The sequence below is a fragment of the Rhipicephalus microplus genome, chromosome 10 (assembly GCF_043290135.1).
Source record: "Rhipicephalus microplus isolate Deutch F79 chromosome 10, USDA_Rmic, whole genome shotgun sequence".
Classification (NCBI taxonomy): Eukaryota; Metazoa; Arthropoda; class Arachnida; order Ixodida; family Ixodidae; genus Rhipicephalus; species Rhipicephalus microplus.
The window spans coordinates 91,988,129-92,015,922 of NC_134709.1; the positions used below are offsets into that span (position 1 = coordinate 91,988,129).

The window sequence follows — 27,794 nt, forward strand, 5'->3', positions numbered from 1 at the left end:
TTGAGGATGCCAGGTGAATGGCAAGCACTGAAGAGAAGCGGGGGGGATGCTGACAGAGTTGGGGGGGTCGATGGCCCCCCTCCTCTAGATACACCACTGAAACACGGCCGTCGTGGCAGGGAGTCAAACCCGTGCCCTCGAGCGTAATTATACGACACTCAGTGCGGCTAAGCTGCCGCGGCTGGTGAAAGCACGAAATGAAGCGAGCTAAAAAGTTTCATCAAGCGTTTACTTGCCAGGCTAGCTGCAATCATCAGAAACTTTAAGCATCACCATAACTACGCTTTTCTGAAAAATAAAACAATGACTTCTGTCAATTAAGCCGAAATTCTCAATCCCATGCGTTTTGAATTGCGCATGCCAACACTGAAAGTGAAGACGGAGGGAGAAGGATCGAAGAACGGAACTATGCATGCATGCAGTATGCCTCTCTTGTACACACAATTCTGCTTTACCGAGGAAAACGCTACACAAAAGCACTTGTAATAGCAGCTGTGCACAACAGGTAAGTGCTAACACTCTCACTCATCTTTGCGAACAGTAACCACCACAGGCACTGCGCTGACAACACAAATGTGGCACAATGAATGCAAGTTGACACGCCAGGCGAATAGGGAAATGTTGCCACGCGAGGTGAATCGCCAGATATATATTTAGAAGAGAAACATGTAAGTACAGCATGCTAAAATATTGTAGCAACTTTACGCACTGTAGCGCTAGTTCCTCCACTAAAGTAATTGAGCTGCCGCACGCGAACAACAACTGATATCGCTCACAAAAGAACACCGTCTGGCGCTACGTCATCTTTCCTTATTTCTGTCACTCGACCCGCGTTCTAACGTACGTATGAGACGGTCATTAAACTGAGAAATACATTTTGACTGAAGGAATGTCAGTGTATTCTATCCATGCCTAACGGTCATACAAGTTGTAAGCACGTACACAGAATGTGAACAAGCGTTTACCCGAAAGAACTCAACGAAGTGAACGCGACAACGGCGACAAAATCTGGTCTGCAAGCAGCGCCTTCTCCAAGTAGCAACAAGTGAAAGAATAAAAAAGACATGACCTTCGACATAGCAAGCGCGTGGCAAGCGTTTAAAACCTCAGATGTTTTAAGAAAAAAGGATCTGTGGCAGTGTTCAAGAGAGAAGGTGCAAGCTTCAAAATGCCGTTGGCATTTTATGAATGGTTTCGAATCACTGTTTTTGCGGAAATGTAATGAGCTTTAGTCATTATTCTGTTGATTATTGTGCAACATTTTCTAAACAGGTGATTGTCCAAGGATTACATACAGTAACATTATGTGTGCACATGTTGTGGTGCGACCATAAAATGTAAAAAATGTTGACCAAAGATTACTTGTCTCTTGTGCCTCTACAGTCTGTCGCATTTTATCGTTATATTGAATTTTTCGTTTTCGATATGGGATGGGACTAAACAAATCTGAGCGTGCGTGGCTGTGGCTATTTGTTGACAGCTATACTCTGTACGCGAAGCTCACTCGCTCATTGTGTTCACTGTAGGCGTATGTATGTAAACTATGTTTATGAATATGTAGGTGTATCTATATGCATTACATCAGCATACATCAGCCGTCCGGTGCTAGTAAGTGATTTATGAATGGGCTGACTCGTCAACTATGTCCCGTATGGGTGTGTCAGCAAAGATCGCCGAAGGCAGATTCAGGGGCGATGCTGCTTATAGCGGCACCCGTTCAACCCTCGTAGTCGTAGTAGTAGTGGGTAACCAGTCTTACATTTTGACCTCCAAGGTGGTGTCGGTGGGAGATTGCTTCTGTGCGTTGTTGAACAATAAGAAATTCGCAGCGTGTGCGTTAACTAATAGCCGAATTCTCCTGCCTCTCATTTCCCATTAGCAGTAATTGTCATGTACATTGAGCACTATCTGACAAGAAATGGTTGCTACGTTATACTCGCTGGGCGTAACCTCCTTGGTTTTAGACAGGTTTAGCGAGCGTTGGGCCGCAGTGCCATGAATACAGTGAACTGGTATATACTATGTACTCGAGGCGGTTAAAGGTGTGAAGTAGGCACGAAGCGCAAGCCGTAAGAAAGTGTGTGTGTGCCACCTCTCATTTAGTCCTTGGAATGTCCGCTGAATGGCGGTACTTCTATATGCGGAATATATGATAAAAAGATGCGAGATGGTGGTACTTGGAGTGTTGACTAGATGAACGAACGGACACACAGACAGATGCATGGACGGACGCACGGCAAGCTGGACGGACGGATGTACGCATGGACGAACGCAGGGGTGGATGCATGAACGAACGCAGAGATGGATGCACGGATGGACTTGAGGACGCAGGAACAGACGCACGCACGGACGGGCGGATGGATGCATGGACGGTCACACAGACGGACGCATGGACGTACAGAAGCAAGAACGAATGTACGAACGGATGCTTTGCCCCACTCTCCATCATTCACCCCGTGGATATATATGCTGCCCTTTTTTTTCTGTTTTCGTTCGATCCATGTAGATGGCGCCAGCTACCACCTACTTCATGACAGTGGGGGGCGATCGCTAGGTGGCGTAGAGGAGCGCGGACGTGAAAACGTCGGCTCCCGCTTTTCTAAATGTTTTCGGTCGTTTCTTTGCTCCAAGATTACTTGGCTTTGTGCTTATTCGAACAAGCAAGCTCTGCGGTTTCAGTGGAGATGCCTTTTTTGGCGGTGAGTGAATTCTTAGACATAATTTTGGACTTTAAAGTTGCGACGCGGCGAGCGTCCCCGCTAACCCTAACCACACCTAGGGTTGGCGAGGAGTACGGCCGTTACACGTAGCCAAGGGCTCGGCCAGGTGCGGCAGCTACTGGATCAACCTCCGTACGTCGCAGCCGACAACCAGGCACTGAAAATGCCTTCCACCATAACCGTGGAGGGAATGAAAGTAAGCGCGGAGATCTTCCACGGACCAGGATAGGTCACCGCCATGGGACGCCGAAGACAGACGACTCCGCCGAAGGAGGAGCTGGCCGCTGGGACGGTCGAGCACAGCAACCAGCCGAAGCACCCCAGGGGCTTTAAAAAAGTAAATCGGCACTACACCTTGTGGTATCCGCTTCCAGGCTACCCCGCCTACCCAAGGACCAGATCAGCGTAATCATGAGACCCAGAGGAGCATTGGACGTAGCCCGAGTTGACCTCGTTCTGCTGGCGACAACCGTAATTATGGCCTCCCAGATCACTGATGAACAAGCACGGGAGGACACGATCTGTCCCAACAATATGCAAAACATCATTGTTATTTCTACGCCGTGCCAAAATAATGCTACATCATACGTGAACGTGCAGAAACTGCACACAAACCAAGGCTCGTTTGAAGTTGCCGCATACGTGGCCGCACCCGATAATACATGCAAGGGTGTGATCAAGAACGTTGACCTCTCCCTTGACGACGCAACGCTCAAACGCCTGATTGTGCACGACCGAAATCCCTCTGCCATCGAGGCAAGACGCATTACAAAGACCAAAGTAGTCGCAATCCTCTTTGACGGGTTGCGCGTTCCGAGCACAGTGATATGCGGAACCGATATGGTTCCCTGCTCGCTCTACAAGCGACAAGTCGATGTTTGCAGAATGTGCGGAGGAGTCGGTCATCGCGCCGATGTTTGCCGGCACACAAACGCAACAAGCAAGAAATGTCACTACTGCGGAGAAACGCTACAAGAAGACGGCGTGCATCACTGCGAGCTGAAATGCAAGCTTTGCGATGGAAATCACCCCACCGGAGATCGCGAATGCAAAAGACGCTTCCACATTCTATACATAGTGAGAAGGAGAAAAAGACGCAGTGAGCAAGAGTGGCAAGCACAACAGCGTCAAGACGCTCCAACACCTGTCACGTTTAAGGAACCCTGCCACAACCAGGTGCCGGGACGGGAGAACGCCTCGAGCGACCATCACCGATCTCCATCCAGGGGGAGATCCCGATCCAGAGGGCGTTCCTGATCCAGAAGGCGTTTTCGATCCAGAAGCGGTTCTCGTTCCGCCCCTCGACCTTGTCGGGATCCGACAACCGCCTGTCATCTCGGGAGTGCTCCAGATCCCGATCGAGAACGAGACCAACAGCCACGCAGCAGCAGCAGCCAAACAATCGCTCCTGGGCCAGCAGGGTTGCAGGTGAATCACGAAGCACAAGTTGCCAGCCGTAAGGTAAGGCACAGCCAGAGCATGCTCCCGATTCTCGTATTGTAGCGCTTGAACAAGAAAACAGGGCCCTCAATAAGGATCTTGAAGGGCTCCGGGCCTCAATAGCTAGAATAGAGAGCTGCCACGGAATTAATCTGTCGAGCTCACCGGCACCACCAACAACACGCTCACAACAAACGATCCAAAACACACACAAACGCAAAGCCGTAGACAGCGACAGCGACACGACGGAGGAGGTCGAGATGGTCTCGATAGAAAGAGAAGCCCCGCTGACAAATGTCGAGTCCGCGACAACTAAGCTCAACGACAAAATTGATACGTTGGCGAACACGCTTGCCAAGTTTATGGAAACCTTTAAGACTTACACTGACAAAGCTGACCAGAGGCGCGTGAGCCTGAAGAAGATGGCAGCCAACGCACCTGCGGAAGGTGCTCCTCAGAAGCTAAGCGCGGACGAACCAACGGTTACGGCAAGCGTGCCGAGCATAACTTGTAGAGCTAAACTCCGAGCAGTCAAAGCACGCAATCTCGCGGAAATAACGAGCCGCGACGCACACAAGCTACCAAGACAAAATGGCTGCTGACCGTAAGGAGATTAAGATCTGGCAGTGGAACTGTAACTCACTTCAGAAACGCAAAGCAGCACTAACACAACTATTGCTAGCCTGTAAAAAAAGCCGCATATAATATTGCTACAGGAATGTGGACAAAGCAAAACTGCTAAAAGCATTGGCATACAGGGGTACAGGGTAGCCAGGCCGACCCTGCACCCCGAGCAGAACAAGACGCGAGGATTGGCTACCTTCACCCGGAAGGACGTAATGTTCACCGAAAGGGACGCCCCCGTATACGAAAATGGCCTGGAAACGGTCCTGGTAGAAATCTTACCACACAGGGCCGTTAAAAGAAGTATCTTGGTGGTCAATGTTTACAGTCCTCCATCAGATAAGAAAAGAGATTTCAACAGACTAGTTACCTCGGTGGTAAAAATGGCGGGTGACAATCCGCTCATAGTAGCGGGTGATTTTAACGCCAGGAGTACCGAATGGGGATACTTAAAAAGCGAAGGCAAAGGCACCAAGTTAGCAGAAAGCGCGAATGCGCTGGACCTGCAGCTGATAAACAACCTTGCCCTCCCTTCAAGAAGAGGTAATTCGGTACACCGGGACACAATGCCGGACTGAACCTTCACCAAAAACGTCAGAGCTACCTGGGATAACCTCGCCGAAGACCTAGGTAGCGACCACTGCATCCTGAAAATTACCGTTGAGAACGAGGCGAAAGCGCCAAGAAAATTCAAAATCACAGACTGGGACCAGTTCCGTAAAATACGGGAGCAGAAGGGCAATACAGAACTATCATATCAAGCCCTCCTAAATGAATTAAAAATGGCAGCAAATGAGGCCACCAACGAAGTCAAGACTGATGAATCCATCCAGGCAATGGACTCTCACCTGGCCAGTTTGCTGCAGAAAAAGCATAACCTATAAGAAGCATGGCGTAAAAACAAGCTCAACAGACACTTACGGACAAAAATCGCGGACCTTGGCTACGAAATCGAATCTCACGCCAAGGCACTCTGCGCCCAGCAGTGGAACAACACACGTGACCAAGCAGATGGCAAAATGAGGAAGGGAAGCAAATGGGGGCTGCTCAAACACCTTCTGGCGGACAGTGACAAACTCACCAGAGGCGGCACCCGGCTGCAAATTGAACGATTGGTGCACAAGCACGCCCAGGATAGTGGTGGATCCCAAGCTCTCCTCAAAACGCTAGGCCGAAAATGTCTCCCACTGGAAAGCAATTCAGTAGCCTGGGAAAACTAAAATCCCTCATATGGAGGTCGACCGAAACAAAAGCTAGACGAACCATTCAGCGAAGCTGAAATACGGTACGCTCTACAACAATTCAATGACAAATCGGCGCTAGGCCAGATGGAATTGGCAATAAACTGCTACGGAATCTAGACAATAAAGCAATTTTAATGATTACTAAGAAGATGAATGAGGCATGGGAAACGGGTACCGTGCCCAAAAAATGGCATAGTGCGAAGGTTTCGCTCATCCCGAAACTTGGAAAACCCCTGAGAATCGATAACCTAAGGCCCATATCACTCACATCTTGCGTTGGAAAAGTAGCTGAGCATGCAATACTCAACCTTATCACGGACCACATTGAGAGCAATGGGCTCTTTCGACACAACATTATTGGCTTCCGCAGGGCACTGTCCAAACAGGACGCCATGTTGATGTTAAGAGAACACATATGTTACAGTCTCCTTCACACGCCCAAAGCCATATTAGCCCTGGACCTCACCAAGGCCTTTGACACCGTAAAACATGAACGCATACGGGGTGAAATATCGCACATGAACCTAAGAGAGAAATTCTACAACTACTATAAAGGCTTTCTGGCGAACCGAAACGCCACCATACGCATAGGAGAGCAATGCGGCGAACTCGAACGACCCGGAAATATTGGCACACCACAAGGGTCAGTGCTCTCGCCATTGATCTTTATTGTGGCGATGCACAGGTTGTCGGAGAAGCTCGCTTAAATCCCATCCGTGCACCATGCCATATACGCGGATGATAATACCATATGGGTCCCATGTAGCCACTCATATGGTGCCTTGATAGGAATTCTTCAACAAGCACTGACTACAACTGAAGAATTTCTTAAGCCAACTGTACTCGCACTGTCCCCCACTAAATCTACTCTAACGCTCTTTCACCCTCGACAAAAGTCGGGCGAAGAGGAGCAGCAAGTAGTGCTCAAAGCTGAGAACAACCAAACGATACCGCAAGTATATACGGTCAAAGTACTAGGGTTTACGCTAAGCGCCAAGGAGGGCCACAACAACAACGAAGCACTCAAGCGCCTTGAAAAAAAACACGAACAACTTTTCAAGAGGCATTGCTAGAATTGCCAACAAGAGAGCAGGCCTCCTAGAAGACAACATCATGAAGGCGTATCCCGCCTTTCTTGTAAGTCACGTAGCATACGCGCTCCCGTTTCTGAAACTTACGAAGGCTGAAATCAAAAAGGTTGACTCCATGCTTCGCAAGGGACTGAAAACGGCCCTCGGCTTGCCCAATAGCACAAGCAACGAGAAACTCGAGCAACTTGGTCTGCACAACACAGCCGAAGAAATTTTTGAGGCACAGAGAGTGGCACAGATCACACGCCTTTCGTTGACGCAGGCAGGCCATCTCATCCTACGAGACACAGGCATTTGACCAATTTTTCAACCAGAGAAAAGAACACAACTTGGTAATGACGTGAGGAAACATATCAGGGTTGAGCCAATCCCCCGCAACGTACACTCTACGTTCAACAAAGGGCGAAGGAAAGACAGATCGAGGGCGCTCATAAACAAGGCAAAAAACACAATACGCAAGCGCTATTCGTAGATGCCGCCCGCTACTATGCAGGGAGGCGTTTGCCATAGCGGTCGTTGATATAGACGGAAACCTCATAAACGCGGCATCCGTCCAAACAAGCTATGTCCACGAAGCAGAGGAAATGGCGATCGCGCTAGCCTTGCAAAGCTGCCAAGCCTACTCCACAATATACACAGACTGTAAGACGGCAGCACGAACGTTCGCGGCTGGCCTAGTAGCTAGAAGCACTGGAAAACTTACCGCGAATGCAATAAGAGAGTACGAGGGCAAAGAAACCCTTGTTAAGGAAGAGAAAGCCCAAATCTACGTATCCTGGTTCCCAGCCCACATGGGACAGTTACCGGGACTCGACCACTGCAATCACAACGAAGAGGTCAACTGCCTGGCGCGTGAGCTCACACGCCGCGCCGCGGACAATGACCCCTCGATGAGTGAGCGGTACGAGAATCTCTGCAGCCAGGACAAAGCACTCACATACCAGGAGATCACTTCACATTACCTGGGACAAAGAGGTGCCTTCCCAGCACCGCACCCAAAACTTAACAAAGCACAAGCTCTAACTCTCAGAAGATTGCAAACACGTACGTACATAACACTATCCACCTTACACAGAATCGACCCCGACACACCACCCACATGCTCCCTTTGCAACCATCCCTATTGCAAATTCGAACACATGCTCTGGCTGTGCCCTACCCATAGCGCAGCACAACGGAATACCCAAGAGGCTTGGCAGGAAGCCTTCAAGAGCAATCAACACAAGCTCCAACTACAGGCGGTCCAGAGGGCCCGGGACATCGCTACAAGCCTTCGGCTGCCAGCGCCATCCTGGGTGGAGCCTCCAGGTTGAATTAAGGGTCGAATGGCCCTTTCTCAGCCTCCTCAGGATATGTTTAAATAAAGTCAATCTCTCTCTCTCTCGTGACTGTGGGGCTCTCACACCTTCATGTACCTATATAGTTTTTAACAAATATCTATCCAAACTCTGCAACGCTGAACGGAAATTGTTTTGCTCTCATCGAGCCTATGGGTCGGAGGCACATCTCGTGGCCTTTTGCCCCGTAAACGCGTGGATAACGTCCCTACACTGCACCAATCTTCGAGAAATGAATACAGCAAGCCTACCGTGCAGTCTCCGGATGAGAACTCCGCAGTGTCTGTCTTTTTCGAAGTGAACGTCATCTCGCTGGCCGAGCGAAACGTACGAGTTTCACCGTTCTGTTTCACAACGTTTTCTTCACCACAGGTTTGTATGCTTAATTTTATGGTCATTTTGTTCAATACCAAGCTCCGTGAGACCGTTTTTTTTTTCTGATTGTAAGTGCCGCGTACTCCTTATCAGCCGAGAATCGGTGCACTCGCAAGGCCTATTCGCTTCGCTAACCTACTTACTCGGTGTCAGCCATCTGGATTTCGGTATAGAGAAACGGTTTCTCCTTGGCAAAAGGGAGGAAAGTTTTTCTATTTAGAGGCGAACAATGATGGTCATAACTGTTTCTCCCATAATAGAGAAAGTGTCACTGCATTTTTTAAAGAATGTTGGGTCGCTTCCGATGGGAAGTTATCTTATCCTCTTTACTTTCTTTGCATTTAAAATGCATTTACTTCCTACAGTATCTATACTCTTCTTTGCATTTGGTCTTTAATATCTTATTTATATCACATGGAGCTTTACGTCTCGAAGCCACGATATGGTTAGGAGAAACCGTTAGTGAGGGCTCTGAAAGTTTTCAACACGTTGTGTTCTTCAACGTGCACTGACATCACACAGTACACGGGCCCTTATCATTTCGCCCAAACTGCGACCACCACAGCCTGAATTGTACCCGTGACCTTCAAGTCAGCAGCCAGGCCCTTAGCCATTAATGCACTGTGGAGGACAGGACGCCAGAATCTGTGGCGAAAGTGTTGCAGCAGGATCGACGCACAGCTGCAGTGATTAACCAGCCGGGATTGACTGAAGAGTGGTCAGCAAAACGCTCTCTTGACAAAGAGGAACAAGCGTACGAGATAGAAATAAAACACGTAAGATATACACTCAAGTCATCGATTTCGAGAATACCTGCGAAAGGTGGACAGGGTAACCTGCCCAGTAATACAACTGTTGCAATATAATACGGTATGACCACAGATCATTCGGCGAAACCCTGGCGCACTCAAACGACTCCTTTAGTGCGGCTGGTGAGTGGCGGTACGTGCATAAAAAGTCACAGATTTGTCGCAAAGGCGATGCAATGAACGCAATAGCAATAACTTGGAAGGTCATGAGAAAAAATTGGCAGATCCCGCGTACAGGGGGAATCGATGATATGCGAAGCAAGAATGAGAAATGTTGGTATGGCACTTTAAAATAAGCAAAACGTTACGAGGTGGAGGTAAACGATGCCGTATATGACTTGCTTGTCACGATTATCTTGTTAGATGTGTCGTTTACCCACGTCATCTATTCAGGTCACGGGATACTAAACTGTGGATAGCCAGCGAATGTGGATAGCCAGCGAAACGCCCGCGAGCACGCTATGAGCGTGGTATGTTTTCACGTTCTTACATTACACACGTGAGGCTTATCATGTTTTAATCAGTCATATATTTCAGCATCCATTGACGTCACGTAACACCAAATTTGGTATAGGTGGAGCTAGCAAAACGGCTGTGAGCGCATCATGAAGGGCCAATAATACTCCAATGTAGCGTTGACGCGCGCGCCCGCTGGGTACAGTGACGCGACGTTAGCAAAACGCGAGCACTCTGTAGCCTGACGCCAGGCGCGACCAGCGTCCGTCGGCGCGGCCCGACAGATTGGATTGGATAAACTTTTATTTGGTCCTCCAAAGCACAGATCACTGTGTTGCGGGCAGCTCCCACGTGGGGACTGACAGAAACCAGCGAGAAATGCGACATGTTGCATTTCGCGCCGATGCGTTACTCAGACAACACTGCGTCTCCCTCTTTTCGTGATGGAGGGACGCCGGACGCGCTGAAGCGCGCATGCGTCAAACCAACCCAGCGCGGCGCGTGCTTACGAGTATATGGCACGACAAAAGCCTGGTGTGGCAACGCCGGCGTGACGCGACGAAATGAACGCCGGCGAGCACGTGCACCGCGTAACGTCGAAATGTATTGGTGACTTGACTGTGACATATAGTCATGTTGTCACACGACATGCATCTCATGCTTATCATGTTTGCACCAGTCACATCCTTTTGCCATCCATCGGCGTCACGTAATACCAAATTTTGTACATGTGAAGCTAGCGAAACGGCCGCGAGCGCATAATCAGTGTGACATGTAGTCATGTTGTTATGACACGCATGTCGTGATTATCATGTTTGGATGTGTAATTTACTTATGTCGTCTGTTCGCGTCGCATGATACTGAGTTTGGTACATGTGAAGCTAGCGAAATGGCTGCGAGCACATTATGAGCGTATCATGTAATCATGTTGTTATATGACACGCATCTCATGTTTATCATGTTTCACTAGTATCATATTTTCGTCATTCATTCACGTTCCATAATACGAAATTTGGTGTAAATGAAACTAGCGAAGGGCTGCCAGCGCATCATGAGCGTGGCATGTAATCATATTGTTACATGACACGCATCTCATGATTATCAAGTTTGCAGCAGTCACATACCTTTGTCATCCATTCACGTACCTTAATACCCAATTTGGTACAAGTGATGCTAGCGAAACGGCCGCGAGCGCATCATGAGCGTGGCATGTAGTCAGTCATGTGGTTATAAGACACGCATGTCATGATTTTCATGTTAGGGTCTTCTGCTTGTGTTCACCATGCAATCATGTCACAGCATACCAGTTTTGCAACATGCAATGTGAACGAAACCACCACATGTGCGGCGGGACCTTGAAATATAAAGTATGACATTCATGACATACATATCATGATTTTTATGTCATGACTAGTCAAATATGTTCCTCAGACAGTCCTGTTATGCCATGCCAACTGTGGTATCGATGCCATTATCGAAACGGCCAGGAGAGCTAAAAGTCATAGGCGGCTAGATCACCACGCCACGGTGGTCTAGTGGCCAAGGTACTCGGCTGCTGACCCGCAGGTCGCGGGCTCGAATCCCGGCTGCAGCGGCTGCATTTCCGATGGAGGCGGGTATGTTGTAGGCCCGTGTGCTCAGATTTGGGTGCACGTTAAAGAACCCCAGGTGGTCGAAATTTCCGGAGCCCTTTAGTACGGCGTCTCTCATAATCATATGGTGGTTTTGGGACGTTAAACCCCACATATCAATCAATCGATTAGGTGGCTAGATAGATAGATAGATAGATAGATAGATAGATAGATAGATAGATAGATAGATAGATAGATAGATACGCTTAATGTCGCCGAAGTTCACAAATAAATGCTTCGCTTTTAAAAATGGCAGGCAGATTGAAACGTGCCCCACGTTTGTCACGCGCAAATGACGCACGAAACGTACTCACAGGTACTGATGAACGCGAATAAGCGTTTCAGTTGTTACTTTGCTGTGTCTGAAAAGCACGCCCTTTTCGCAAACGGAAACTGTGCAACGAGTGGAGGGACCATGGCGCGCGCAGTAACTACAAGAGAATCGTTCGGGTGAAAGCCCAACGCGCACGATTGTCCCCTTCTCAAGATGAACAAACGTGCGCGTCTCTTTTCGCAGGGCAAAGTTCTTCTGGAAATTGAGAGCGCACGACACCGTATTGTGGCGATCTGGCGTTGCGCCCTCATTGCACCATCTCGCTGGTAATGTTCAAAACACGATAGTGGTTCACCCGAGGTGTCGAACACAAGCGGTAAGTGGTAGATCTTAATACCTTGCCATTTAAACGTTGAAGGAGGTGTTACATCTGGCTCAGTGGCTAATGTCCCGCACTTACATTCCAGAGGTCAGAAGTTCGATTCCGCGTGCCCAATTCTTTTTTCGAGAATAAAAATTTGCTGCGTTTTCATATATAGAGATGCGTATACATTTAAGGTGAATGATAGCAACGCCGACGCTGTTGCTGGCGGAAAAATCCAGCTGAGAGTATCCCTATAAATGCTATCGCAATAAAATATGTTCACAGATAATTATGTTGAGCGGGCCTCGTGTTCATGCCAGTATGCGAGCACGCCACCCAAGCAAGGTTAAGTGGTTTAGACTAAATGATTCGAGCATTTTGTAACACAATTCAGTAAAATATTGTCTGTTTTAAAAGCACAGGTAGTATTTTACCTAATTGTGCGAAAACATTATGTAAATGAGGCATGCTGTAATGAAGGGCTTCTGAAACGTTCCTCTTCTGGTGTTCTCTAGCGCGCACTGACATCTATTGTGCAGTTGATGGGCATTTGCGGTTTAAAGCCTCCTTCGAAATAGCACCGCCACAGCCTGAATCGCACCCGTACCCTTCGGGTCAGTAGCCGAGCACCAGAACCGTTACACCATCACGGCATACTTGTATTAGCCCCGAGAAGTTGAAGTGGTGCCACATTGTGGGAAGCCTGGCTTACGTAACGGCAAGGACTCTTCAACACCCGTCGGGTCACGCCTACATAATTTGCGCTTGCTTAATACACTGTTTTCTTGGGTGTGTTTGTTTTTTCCGTGTCTCGAGCTACAGCTGGATGACAAAAATAGCATCGATTATGTGCCTGTTGTAAAACAGTAAAAAAAGATTACATCTGCTTACGCCAGCGGTCGTATGAAAAGTGTAATCAACTTTGTGTCGCGTTACTAAAGATAAGATAGGTTTCTTTCCCGATTGGAAAGAAAGAAGACGTTTTGGCTCAGATACAGCCAAGTTATCGTCGCATAATTACGTCGTTGCCTCAAGACAGCATAGTTGCACCACTATGTTAAGTTGTCCACGGGTTATATGGCATACATGTGGTTTTCACTTGTACAATGGTTATTTGTTTCGGACACATCTGCATATCTACAAACAGCATTTTTGCTGCTGTGCCAAGCACCGCACTTTCGCATGTATTGTCGAGTCTCATGAAATATCTCGAATGCGCTTACCCTAGATTACTACCGCAGCTGTTGAGTCAGTTTTTCTCGCAAACTTGCTTAGTCATTATCTTCTTTATTATCATGTTTTTCTCGCAATAATTTCGGTGGTTCGTTTCACAGGTAATATAGAAGTGAGGCGCGGTTGAGGTTAACTGCGAAAACCCTTGATGCTCTCAGAGTGCGTCATTGTGCTGAACCCGAGATGCGGCACGTTCGTAAGTAACACTTTTATTGACCACATCGTAAATTGATTTTCCATACAGTTCATTACCCTTGGCATTGAACCTGTAAGTAGACAGGACGCGTGAGACCAGTCTGAGAGGCGAAGCATGTTTATTTATTACGTGGGCCACGTTGTTTGCCGAGTGCACGTGCCGTCAAAAAAGTTCATTTCGACCATGGCGTTTTATGCGAACGTTGATATTGGTGGTGCTCGCATTTGAATCGACATTACTCTTTAAGAACACGGCAGTAGTTCGGACCAGCATTTCATGCAGAGTAGCGTTCACATACGCATAATCCTCGGTGACTGTTAAGAACAAGTCTGTGTATAAGATGGATCCGAGTAAACGGACATATCAGCAATTCTGAAACCATGATGTGTGCGGCAGTGTTTTGGTTTTTTTGGGGGGGAGGGAGGGGGATAGGTAAGGTGGTTGCTTATGACACCCATATAGATGTGAAGTCTCTATTTTGAGAAATCGCCATTCCATAAAATCACCTAGATTTTGTGCAGAGGTAGCCCCGCCGCGGTGGTCTAGTGGCTAAGGTACTCGGCTGCTGACCCGCAGGTCGCGGGTTCGAATCCCGGCTGCGGCGGCTGCATTTCCGATGGAGGCAGAAATGTTGTAGGCCTGTGTGCTCAGATTTGGGTGCACGTTAAAGAACCCCAGGTGGTCGAAATTTCCGGAGCCCTCCACTACGGCGTCTCTCATAAATATATGAAGGTTTTGGGACGTTAAATCCCACATATCTATCAATCACTTCTGCAGAGGTATACGCATCTTCCATGATAAACCACAACGCACTTAGTCGATTCGCAACGTACAAATATTCTGAATAATTCAGCCCACAAGTTTTAAAGCCAAAATGTATGCCTAGTTGTAGTCAAGTCAGAATCAATTTGAGTATTTTTATAGCACTGTTTTTTGTGTACGCAATCAGATCAACAAATGTTTACCATTTAGGCTCGAACTTGGTTATACTAAGCCAAATTATCAAAACTTTAGGCAGCTCAAGTAACTTTCGCTTCCAACTGATACCTTGAAAAATTTACATAGCAAAATGAAAGGGTAATCAGCACGGTATCACTAAAGAGCGGGCACGTGCACAAAGGATGCCGAAAAGAGCGAAAAGCGGTGGTGTAGAAGGCAAGTCATTGCCATGACGTCACACCATCGCGATAGCAGCGACTTCAGTGTTCGTTTTGAGGTTAATAGCAAACTTCCCTGTGCCACACTGCATCATTACTTGTTTGCACAACTGGTTATACTAATGCGCTGCACTCCTCCTAAAGCAGAAGTTAGCTAAAAGAGGCCCTTCTGTGTTCTCATCTCATAAGATTATTTTCAAGGATTCTATGCAACATTTTCAATAAAATCGCGAAAGCATTGCCAACTTGAATACTGCAATGCATGATTTATGCAAGCAGAGACAAAATTTACTATTAGATGCGAAAACTCACAATGTATATCTGAGGACAAGAGCTGCCGTTAGGATACAAAAGCTGCCGAAGATTAGCAAGGGTGTTTTTACACAAAGCTGCAGAAGATTGGCTAAGGTGCCTCCAGTCTCTTTAAAATGACGTTCCCAAAAGTCAACGTTCAGTTTGTACATTTCAAAAATTAGGAGACAATTAAAATATTGGTGTAGAAAAAATAAAGCTTCAGTCCAGTTGAGTTCATAAAGTGAAATCTTCATCGTACATGCCCACTACTACGGAATAATCTCAAAATGCCAAGTGCAAAACTTGCATAATTCTATTTGAAACGTACTTTTCAACTTTGTTGTGCATATATAAAATAATATCATAACGAGTACTTTTTAATGATGTTTTCCATACTGCTTATGGTACACTGAGGCAACTGGAAAACACTAATAATTTCTCACGTTAAAAGGTTTCAATTAAAATGCACTCACTCAAAAGTACACAAATAATTATTTTCGGGCTAACGCGCCACAATCAATTAAAGCGCAAACTTGTCCGCTCACGGCAAAGCCTACATATATGCCTACAATACCACTACGTCATTTTCTTTTAACATTTTTTCAATAAGAACGTTCCACTATGTCATCATTTGTTTTCTTATTTTTCTGATGTTTACACTGTTACACGAATCATCCCACAGAACATGCCCATAAATAGACTAAGTTGTAAGTGTGGCTTCACCTCGAAAAATGTCATAAAAACAAAACAAAATCATCGAAAAAACATCGAATGAAAGTTATAACACATATAAGGTGAGAGAGGATAAACAACAAGAGGGAAGGCTGGGAGGTGAACCAGGCACATGCCCGGTTTGCTACCCTACGCTGGGGGAATAGAAAGGGGGCATGAAGATGAGAGAGAGAGAGGAAAGAGCGGAGAAAGACAGAAAAAAAACAAAAAAGGAGGATTGTCAGTCATTCGGCTGACGCGTATGTAGCAGTGGCACTACACAAAAGTTAAAGGTAGTCACGTAGGCCTGTAGTCCTCAAAAAGCACAAGACAGCTTGACTGCCTTTTGAGCCGACGAAAGGCGATGATGGTGTTCCAGTAGCATCTGCACAGAGAGTGGCCGATCGTCCAATTGTCGCAATGCGTCCGTAAGCTTCTGTCTTTCAGAGGCACATCAAGACATTGAGGGCAATGGCATATCAGATGGTCAATGTCTTCTTTGTTGCAGCAGACGGCGCATTCCGCATTGTCGGTCAATCCGATGAGGGCTCTATATGCTTTTGTGAAGGAAACCCCCAACCAAAGGCGACAAAGAAGTGAAGCTTCACGTCGAAGAAGTCCGGATGGAGGTCGAATTTCCAGTCGAGGGTTTATTTGGTATAATCTCGTATGTCTTATGGTTGGGGTGTTCCACTACTGCAGACTCAGACTACGTGCCAGGTGACGAAGTTGCTTTGCAGCGTCAGTCCTTGACAAAGGAATCGGAAGGGTTTGTTCTTCTTGGTGCGAAGTGCGAGCCGCGTTGTCTGCGGAATCGTTGCCACTGATCCCACAATGGTCAGGAAGCCACTGAAACTTGACTTCGTGGCCTGTTTCTGTGACGTGGTGAACAAGCTTGACAACTTCGTAACTTAATTGTTCATGGCAACCTCGTCGAAGGACTGACTGCATGCTCTGTAGGGCTGGTTTTGAGTCGGAAAACACAGCCCATTTACTCGGTCTTTGGAATTTGATGTACTCTAGGGCGCCACGCAAAGCCGCAAGTTCTGCCGCCGTAGACGTAGTGACATGTGAAAGTTTGATTCGCAGAGTGATTCCTCTAGCTGAAATCACCACCGCACCACCAGAACCAGACGCTGTGGTTGAACCATCGGTGTATATGTGCACGTGGTTGTTGTACATTTCGTCAGATAGCTCAAGCTCAATTGTTTTATGGCTGATGATGACATCTGTGTGTGGACATCAGGTGTGACTCGACTTCAACTTCGCGCTCGACTTCAGAAGGCAGCATCAGTGATATCGTACCACTTACGCAAACAAGGGCTCGAAATCACAAGTGAGAAGTGTGCAGTCGTGGCTTTCACCAGAAAACCAATGTACGTTTACGGCATATCAATTAACGGGCAGTTGGTGTCATGCAGCCGGAGTCACAGGTTCTTGGGAGTCGTAATCGACCGAAACCTGTCTAGGACACCTCACGTAAAATACGTGAAAAAGCGGCCGACTGCCATTTGTCACTTATTCAGGTTTCTTGCTGAGAAAAGTTGGGAAATATCTGTCGAGTTTATGTTACAGCTTTACAAGGTATCATTTACTGGATTCCTGCGGTATAGCCTACCTGTTATATCTAACACGTGCAAAACGAAGCTGCGCACAATCCAAAATATTCAAGCCCAAGCGCTTAGGATATGCTTTGGTTTACCCCGTTGCGCATCGACAGCTGAAACAATTGCCATTGCACAGGGCTACTCGATCATGACGCACATCACCATTGAAACAATGCGTACGTACCTCAGGCAACATGCTAGGAATCCTTCCCACCACTTGGCAACCCTCGCTACTGAGAGGCACTGCACGAATTTAAGTGTAATTGTCTGTGCTCATCGTGCGTCGTTTACGTCAGGTTTTACGCCTGCTGATGAACTGGTGTATCCTCCGTGGTGCCTTACACTTCCACACGTATGTGTTTTATATCCAGGAATACAGAAAAAATAAAATTTGCCTATAAGGTAAGGCGAAACACTTCAGAAGCGTCAGTGGCATCATAATCTCGTAGTTTTGTTCAGTTTCATAGACACTCAGGTTCTTGATTGATTGATATGCGAGGTTTAACGTCCAAAAACCACCATATGATTACGAGGGACACCGTAGTAGAGGGCTCCGGAAATTTCGACCACCTCAGGTTTTTTAACGTGCGCCCAATACTGAGCACACGGGCCTAAAACATTTTCGCCTGAATCGAAAATGCAGCGGCCGTAGGGGCGGCTCAATTCCACGACCTACAGGTCAGCATTTGAGTACCTCAGGCACTAGACCACCGCGGAGGGGTGACGCTTAGGTTCTGCTGCATGAATTTGTATCGATGTCACCTATCACGACGTGTGTAACCTGGTTTTGAATTTCCGCGTATTTCGCTACACCGTTCCCACACTATACATGTCGTATATTAAGCCCAAGAAAATAAAAGAAACTAGTTTGACTGCTTACAAAGCAAATATGATCTTATATTCACGTTTCACGTGGGTCCTTATTGTTGGCAGTAAGCATCTGAGTGTCACACTACAATTTTCATAATCTAATATTTATTTTTTATCTGAGTTGATTTAGTACCCCTAGCTTTAGTACGTGCATTCATCCGATGAAAACAGCTGTATAAGATCACTCCTATATTCGATGTCAGACATTTGCTGTTTGCTGAGTTGTCGTCCGTGTGTAATTTGAGTAAGTGGCGTATCTTGGGCCACAGATGATTCAAGTTTTCTTTTTTTTAGCTATCGACTGGTGCCTCGCCGCGGTGGTCTAGTGGCTAAAGTGCTCGGCTGCTCACCCGCATGTCGTTGGATTGAAGCCCGGCTGATGGGGCCCCATTTTCGAAGAAGGCGAAAATGATGTAAGCCCATGTACTCAGATTTAGGCATACGTTAAAGAACCCCAGGTTGTCAAAATTTCTGGAGTCCTCCCCTACGGCGTCTATCGTAATCATATGGTAGTTTTGGTACGCGAAACCTTCCATATCAACCAAGTCAATCCATGAGCTATCGATTGACATATATAGCAATAAATAACTGATTGAGTAATAGTGTAAAAATGCGGTGAAACTGAGCGCCAAAGCGCAGGTAGAATCAGTCGGATGAGTTGCTATACGTGCCTCTGTCTTGCTTAATTCAACTGTTTCCGCACCCGTTGACTGCAATAGAAATTGTGCACCACGAAGCCTGAGGCTTAACGCCAGGTAGCATTACCAAGAAAAAAAACTGACTTGCTTATAAGCTTTTCGCATTCCGTTGATTATTTAAATATACGAAGAAGTGCAATACTAGTTGTCATCTTGCTTTGATTGATGCTTTTTTTTTCAACGCACTTACCAATGCTCAGTTTTCCTGTACCAGACGTACATGCTATAGTAGGCGCCATTGAGCCATATTTTTTGCCAGGCGAAACAATCCAGATGAAGATAAAAATAATTGGCTCGTTTTAGCCAAATTTTTTCTCCCGTTTTCAAAGCCTGGAAATTTGAGCACACGTGGAAATTTACGAGAAAGAAATGTGTCGTGCTCTTCAAAACTAAGGAGACACAGTGCGAGATTATGATTAGACCGCGCCTGCCTCAAAGTTTTCTGAAAATTTTTGTTACAGTTCATTATACATCAGTTTTGAATATTTCAGCAACTTTTTAAAGTACTCTCCTCCGGCTTTCGTTCACCACTACCAGCGCTTCATCGAACAATCAAAAGCAGCCTGCCCGCCAACAAAAAGGACTTCCTTCGGTGAGGTCGTCACAGATGTTTTACCAGCTACGCATCCCTTGTGGAATTTTGCGGATGGTGCATTTCATCACTGAAGTAGCAAATTGAGCTGGTTGGAATATACTCATCACGATGAGCATAAAACAAAGATGATAACAAAGTACAAGGGCCTGAATGACACAACAGCTGTCTAACAACTACAAGTTTGATGGAAAAAACGTGGCATTTATAAGCGTAAAGGAAAACACTAAACATCTTATGAGCCCTCGCCAACAATGGAATCAGTTGTGCGGTAGATATGAAATTTCATCATCTGCAAGAGCGATTGAAGACTAGCTCTAGCATCTCTCTTTTTCTTTTGATATTTCAAACGTTTCAGCGTTTTCAGGTGTGCGCTAGTCCCTTTGCCTCATCACTGCCGTGGCTTTGATTAGCTCGGCTGCCAAACGCGCTGCTAGCAATGGAGGAAAAGATGCATATATGGTGTACCTTCCAGAGAGCTAGCATGCTCCCTTAGAAGGGTGTTGAGGCAATGTACCGTCTGCCCAATGTAAGTACTACCGCATGACATTGGGAATGGAGTACATCACTCCGCTCGCACAGTCAGCAAAACTCCTACAGTTATTTACAGAGCAACTTTCATGTTCTTACAGTGACCTGCTCCTTCTGCACTCTTTTGTTTACATACGGCCACACGCTTCCCGGCTGTGTGCCAGCACAAAAGACAACATTTATTTCATATAAAATGTCAACCTTCATCAAATGGCGCCGCACCCAGTACAGATATAGCTAAACAATGAACTCTTGTCGTCTGGCCGAGGGCAAAACCGCAGCTTGAAGGCACTCATTTTGTTCCCATTTCAAGGGATGAAAAAAGTGCTCAAAAGTGGAGGCAAGAACCAGATGCGAGAAACCAGCCGCTTTAAATCTGTCAACCTGCGGAAAAAAACTCACATACCACATGACAACAGCACTTTTTTAAAGCCTAATTGAGATGAGACGTGGTCAATCCAATTGCTACAATTTTGAATCAGGAGAGCGATAGCCTAAAAGTGGTTTTTGTTGAACGGAGAGAATAAGAGCGATAAACATGATTCCCCCGAAATGGTAATAGAAAATTTAAGAATTGCAGGACATTGTCTCTTAGGACTTCAGAGGTAAAGCAGATTCGTAGATCTTTTTATACAGTTACGACGGCATTAGCGGTGCCTCCAGTTAATCACAATACTAGGTATCGTTTGATGGTCACACAATTCCAAAGTAAGGTGTCCATGTTCATGTCATATTTAATCAACACCATGTCACTTTTACTATAAAAGCACCATCAAGGTGCCTACACGAACATTGTGCCATGGCATGATCTCAAGTTTTACGAACTAGAGAATGCCAATGACAGAGGTAATCACTGTAGCTAGCAAACACTAGTCCCTCATAGAGTTAGACATCACCGTCATGTGTTCCTACGGTATAGCGCTTGCGTTCAATAGCCTTATCAGCAATGTGTCACTGAATTTAAAAAAAGATATACGCAATAGCATGCTTACCGATGTCTGCTTCACAATGACATCATATTGACTTCGTGAGTCTGTGGGATCTAAAGCTGTGTTTTTATAAAAATAGATTGAAAAATTAAAATTGTGCGAAATTAATAAATTGTACAACATAGACGTAGACAATATTCTTCGTGCCTCTATTGTTCCTTTCCCAATGAAAGGTTTACGTGGGTAACATGTGGTATCTTGCTGAATGGTGAAGGAAAGGTGTACAAACGTACAAAATCAAGGATGTCCGGTCTGCCATCTTTAGTAAATCACATTGTACGAGCACAGTTATGGCATGCTATGCATGAAATAGCTCTAAATATCATAGTTGAAGAACTATATTTACCTCCTGTAGCTCGTTCATAGTAGGGAATAAATCACCAGATGAACAATATACGGTGCTGAGAAAAGCGGACACAACCAACGCACCTAAACGCAATATAAAAAGTACCATGATTTTTGGCACTTGTGTCTGAACTGCTGTTTAAAACTGAACACGTTTTAAATATGTTGCAACATACGTGCAACATATGAATATCAAACAGTTCTGGTGATCAAAAGGACGCTAGCTTTTGTTATGACTACAATTGTGAACGTAACACTGCGCCGTAAACAATGTCAGTGCTTTTAATGCAAGATGTACCACAAATAAAACTGCAGGTTTTCTGAAGAAAAGGCAACTGCGCACTATTCAAAGATCAATGATTAACCTTCAGGAGCAAGAGCCCTCACATGATCAGGTGTAGAAAACAAATATTGGCGCAGATGGTTTTAAAAGGCATTCAAAAGTTCAATGCAAAATAATCTTTTAGCTGATTTCGGTATTCGACGTTTCCTGTAAAAGAGAGGTTTGGGCAACAATACACTATAATGATATGGTAATAAAAACTGTAAATGTAATGATCAAAGTATCAGAACCGTTTATTCATTTATCGTGAATCATCTATCACCTTCTTTTTTTTTTAGGAGGGCATGTAAATCAAGGAGTGGTAAAATACACTGTTATTTTATTTGAAGACTGTATGACCGCATTAGCTCTAAAGCGAGTGCTCGTTGTGGAGGAATGAATTTGTGTGGCTTTTATCTCACAACATAACACAATACCACACTATATGATTACGTGGCACGCCGCAGCACAAGACTCCGCTGATTTAAACCTGCACAGACATCGCACAACGAGTACACAGGCCTTCATCGTGTCCCTTCTGTCGAGACGCGACAATGACCGCTGGGATCAAAAGCGCGACCTTCGAGTGAACGGCCCAGCAAGTAACTGTTGTGTCACTGCAACGGACCCTCGCCATTTCACAGAAAGAAGTTAGTTACAAAGACTTATTTCGTCATGAATAAAAATGAAAAAATTCTTTATGCAAAGCTCAATACATAAATAAACGAGCTATAGACAGCTTGCTAGATTCACGATGCATTATTTCAAGATGAATTATATTCCGAGACATATTTGCCCCAGTTACAAAGAATGTGATACCTGAGCAACCAGAGATTTGTTTTCAGCTTTTGATGCGTAATCACGAAGCCTACGTAGCTTCAGAAGTTATATTTTAATTTGTGTGCCAATCTGTCCCTTAAGGTGATCATCAGTATAAAGCTACAGCATGGTGAAAGATACAAACACTTTAGCTGAGGACCCTTCTGAGCAATCTTATGGAACGCGATCGATCACATGAAGTAACAGAGGCTCATGTCCATCAAACCACTGTCCGCAGCGCACCTATGGGCAAGCCAGCGCAACTTATATAGACCCTTTCACTGTTTACAAGCGCAGTTCCTGGATGGCATTCGGTATTGTCCACGGATGTGCCTGAATAACGTTGGTGAAGCCCGCGCCGCGACTGAGGAGCTCGGCATCTCAGTCTCCACATGGGAGCTGCCCGCAACGCAGTGATATGAATTTTGGAGGACCAAATAAAAGTTTATTCAATCCAATCCAACAAGAGCTCCAGCAAATTTCCCGTTGATTTTGTACAGTTTACTTCCCTTATTTGGCAAGATATAGTAAAGTAAATGTTGCTTTGACTTACATAAAAGTTATAAAACATTCCCTTGTACTTTACGCAAGTTCATTTAATGAGAAGAACGAAGGAGAGACTTTCCTTACACTTGAAAAGAACTGTAAAAAGTGCTTTCAGTTTCCACGCGTGGAGCTGCTAAGCGAGGTGATCGGAAGATTTTGGGGTACAACGCTTTCAACATTGAAACCGTCCATAGAAAAAATCAGGCACCGTTGCAACAATAACCGATGAGGCTGGTGTCAACGCCTGCATTCTGAAAGCGTCATGTTTTTCACGCACGTGAAAGAAGTCTTTCGGCCACTTCAGCCGCTAGCGTGCCTTTGGCGCGTTTCATGAAGTGAAGAGGGCGTTTCATTATTCTCGTTTGAAAAACGAACTTCTGATGCTATGAGCATCCATGAATGAAATCTGCTGAGAAAAGACGTCCGCACAGTGAGTGAATATCAAAAAAAAAGCGCTTCGCTTGTGGTTGCCGATCAGGTTACCCTACGTGCTAAAAAAATGTAATAATATCCGATGTTCATTCTAATCCCGAATGCCTCAAAGCCTGGACTCGAGCAGTTTCCAGGAAAGACCGTCCGCTCAGCACAATGGATGCAGTCTACAGCAAACACTTCACAGATGAGATGATTCGTTGTGAATGTCAATGAATAATTTTCACTTCACAAACATTGGTTTCATGCTTATGCAAAACAAAGATATACGTTGCAATACGTAGTATTTTTTCTGTTACGAGCGTAGTGAGCTTTTGTTTCTCACTGTATTGCGTTTTGAATTCACTGCTTTTTGTGAGCAAGTGGCATTCCTAAAAATACTGTATGCCTCTTGCGTGCAGGGTAAGAAGGGATGGTAATATCAGCGAGAACAAATACGCAGGGCCCCCGTTAGCATGTATCCCAGTGGATAATCACACTGTCGTGAACTTTTCGCCGTGTAGTTTTCACTAGTGCCACGAAAATAGAATAAAGTGCAACACCGGACAGTATCTATGTAACGGATGCCAACAAATTTGTCAAGTTATCTAAGTGGTTGCTTCTCTGTTTACGAGCAATCACGCGGTTTCATTCAAGTTCTGCTTACTGGTTATCAAAAGCACGAGCACCGCCCCCGCCCCTCACCATTCGCGCGCTTCCCAGATCCAGCTTGCTTATACGAGCGCCTGGCCTACATATATGTGCACTCGCTGATGGTATGTGCACTCGCTGTTCGTGGCGGCGGCCAAGCGTACGCTCGCTCTCTTGTTCAAAGTCCGCTGGCGGCAGACACTCCCTGTGCAACGCAGTGTTTGGTCTCGCGTTCGCTTGCTCGAGCTGAACGACGTCGCTCGCTTAGGACTCGCCGACTTGTTAGCGGCACGGTGGTTCGCGGAGTTGTGGCTGCAGCCGCTGCTCCTAAGCTGTTGCGCTACGGGGATCGAAATAAGTCTTTAACAATGTGTGACATCACGGTGAAATTATTATCATGTCATATCTCACGTATGTTTTCATTTCACCTTGCACGCAGTTCTCATATGCCTTTGTGTACATCCTCTGTCACGTGTGACTCAGTATTTTACATACTTATTGTGCAGCCGTGGGTACACAGCGTGCTGAAGACTGTGTGTGCTGGCGTCTGCGATGCCTGTCATCCATCCCTTTCGTCAGAGCAGCTTCAGATGGACTGTGTGAGATGTGAAGGTAAAGTTATTCGTGTGTAATATTTTAATGCTTGTTTCTATATTAACGTGCACGTACTTGTCATATGCGTGCATCTTCATCTTCTGTCACGTGTGTCTAACTATTTTTACTATATTATTGCACCTGCAGCCGTGGGAACGCAACAGGCAGAAGGCCGCGTGCGCTGGCGTCTGCAATGCCTGTCATCTATCGCTTCCGTCGGAGGAACTCCCCAAGGAGTTAACAAAATATGACAACGAGACTGGACTTGTACGTTTCACCATGAATTCACTTAAAATAATGAAGAAACTTCATGTGTATGTAGAAAAACAAAAGATTTCGATGTCGCACTTTTGTCGTTCGTTGTTGCCGTGACTGCGAAAGCAGTTACACACAGGTGGCTAACTATTTTTTCGCGTGTTGTTTTCTGCGCAATTTGTTGCTCTCTGCGCAGAAAAAACAGGCGGAAAAAGTATTAGGCCTGGCGTAAAATAAACAAAAAACAATGTTTTAACTGGGGACAAAAAGTTCATCCTATTGGAGTATTTGAGTGGATCAACCGTTCGTCCGGCACGGTGCAACTGTGAGGACTAACAGTTGCCCAGTAAGGTGTAAACGTGGAGATTAACAGTTGCGGTGGAGCATACGACAATGTGGAGATTAACAGGAGCTTGTCGTTTACTTTTCTTTCTCGTAAGATAAACCTTTGCAAGGTAGATATATAAAAGTTCAGTAAAGTGATAAAGTTCGCATATAGTTCTTTCAGAATTTTTCTCACACCTATTCACACGCGAGTGGTGTGTGGTAGGCTGGTAGCAAGTTGTTTTTATATCATTGTTAAGAAAGAACTAAATGAAAAATACGTAGGGCGTCTCTGCGCTACTGCTGGCAAACCTGAAGAAGCAGCTTAGCTGGGTAATTTTTGTAATTGAATTTAGGCTTAATGCGACTTCAATTCATGTGCCACTCATTTATTTGCTTATTTGGACATTTGTCGGATTCAAACATACTTTAAATTCAAGACTTAAATTGCCTTTCTTGAGGATTTTTTTGACAGCCCCAATCTTAGTTAGGCAAATCCTCAATATACCTTAGCAGGCATTCACCACCACTTCACGATGGGAGATTTAATTTCACCTTCCACTTTATTGTTTCATGTGGCTCTCTTTAGTACTGTATCGTCCTTTTATATCACCTTACTTTCACAGCCCTTGTCTACACATCATTTTTTTGTCGCTCACCTTTCTGTATTTCTTTAGTACCCTGGTGCCTTCCCCTCAGCCATCGCGTGAGTGCTCCTCATTGTTTCTTCTCTTTACTACCCCCTTTCGAACAATGCTACACAAACCTAGGTTATGCCCAACCCTCTTCCATTCTCATTCACTTCCACATTTTCCTAAACTACCTTATCCCGCTGAGTTCTCTTTTCAACTCCTTTCATATGCCATACAATGCCTGGCTAAGCTATGGTAGGAGCTGCTTGGCGCGAACTCGCTTACTGAGTCACCTACTCGTTTTCTAAACGCGAAGCATTTCTTTGCATACTTCAAGCATTTTGGCATCTATCTATCTATCTATCTATCTATCTATCTATCTATCTATCTATCTATCTATCTATCTATCTATCTATCTATCTATCTATCTATTTATCTATTTATCTATCTATCTATCTATCTATCTATCTATCTATTTAGCCACTTACGTCTGGGTGCTTTTGTAATCACCCCGTTGGCGTGAACCCAAATAAGTATGACAGGATAAAAAGGTTTGACTAATGTGACGCGCAGGTCAAGGCATAAATATAGTCACAATTCCGTCGCGTACGACGTCAAACACTTTCCGTCAGACAGCGGCACATACCTGTGGGTGGGTATGTTCCACTGTCTAACGGAAGACGCTACTATCTGAGGGAATGTGGCAGTGTCTGATGAAAAGTATATGCCCCTGTCTGATGAAAAGTGCACATGCCACCCGCGGGTATGTGCCACAGTTGTACGGTTATGTGCCACTGATGATTAACTTTTTTTATCTAGTGAGGCATGGCGAGAAACACGTGGGTAATTTCAATGCGCGAGCGTTAGTAAAAAGCTGACATTAGCAGCCTTGACCCGACAAGTGCAAAGAATAAGTTTCAGGGTGCCAGAGTAAATCAAACCCCAACATTCGGCATGGCGATCAGGTATTCAATCACAGAGCTAGGTCTCGCAAATTCTTTGTTCGTGAAACGTCCATTGTGATTGCAGTGCAGGCTATACAATTTTATAAAATTTTCACATGCACTGCCATAATAGAGCTGCCACCTCGGGCCAACGTCAATTCTGGTTAGTTAACTTGCGCTGAAGTATATTTACGTAGCAGTGTCCAGGGCTTCTATCCTCGCAAGCACCAGTGCTTTATATGAGTTTATGACCTCCGTGTTGCTGATACGCATTCCCCTGTTGATATTGTTGACCAAGCCTAAACAACTGGTTATATAACCTTCTGCGACTCTTCAACATATGTCTGTAGATGCACCATTTGGACCTATATTTAGCGTCATTTCATAACGTATCGCTGTAGCACAGCGGTGGCAGCCTAGCTGCTATCATCTTACCAACACGGAGACATTGATATTACGTGTGAGCTGAGAACAACCAAAGAAACAAGAAAAATGAACTTGACGTCTGCACAATGGCATCGCGCACGTAACCTGGCGCGTTGACACCGCGTTTACATTTCTTTCTTCTTAAAAACGATGAACTGGCTTGAGTGTTTTTGTGGAGCACCAGAGCGGTTGTACGGTATCTTGCTCTGTCCCAGGTGCCAGGGGTGTTGGGACTGCAGCTGGCTTATGCTGGTCGGTGGCTGGGCACGATTCTTGTGGCGA

At 45.6% G+C, this 27,794-nt stretch overlaps 1 protein-coding gene across 3 annotated transcripts in view; it reads right to left on the reverse strand.

Moving 5' to 3' along the window:
• LOC119187746 (uncharacterized) overlaps positions 1 to 21,854 on the reverse strand; it is a 73,104-nt gene extending 51,250 nt beyond the window's left edge. Inside the window, exons 1-3 of one of the 3 annotated variants that reach the window (XM_075874819.1) lie at positions 21,590 to 21,854; positions 21,247 to 21,302; positions 19,322 to 19,461 (exon numbers count right to left, since the gene is read on the reverse strand). In XM_075874819.1, coding sequence (XP_075730934.1) covers positions 19,322 to 19,353 — 32 coding nt within the window. In that variant the 5' untranslated portion in view covers positions 19,354 to 19,461; positions 21,247 to 21,302; positions 21,590 to 21,854. The remainder of the gene's footprint in view (positions 1 to 19,321; positions 19,462 to 21,246; positions 21,303 to 21,589) is intronic. The other 2 variants (XM_075874818.1, XM_075874820.1) reach the window with 2 other exon arrangements.
• Between the last annotated feature and the right edge of the window lie 5,940 nt (positions 21,855 to 27,794).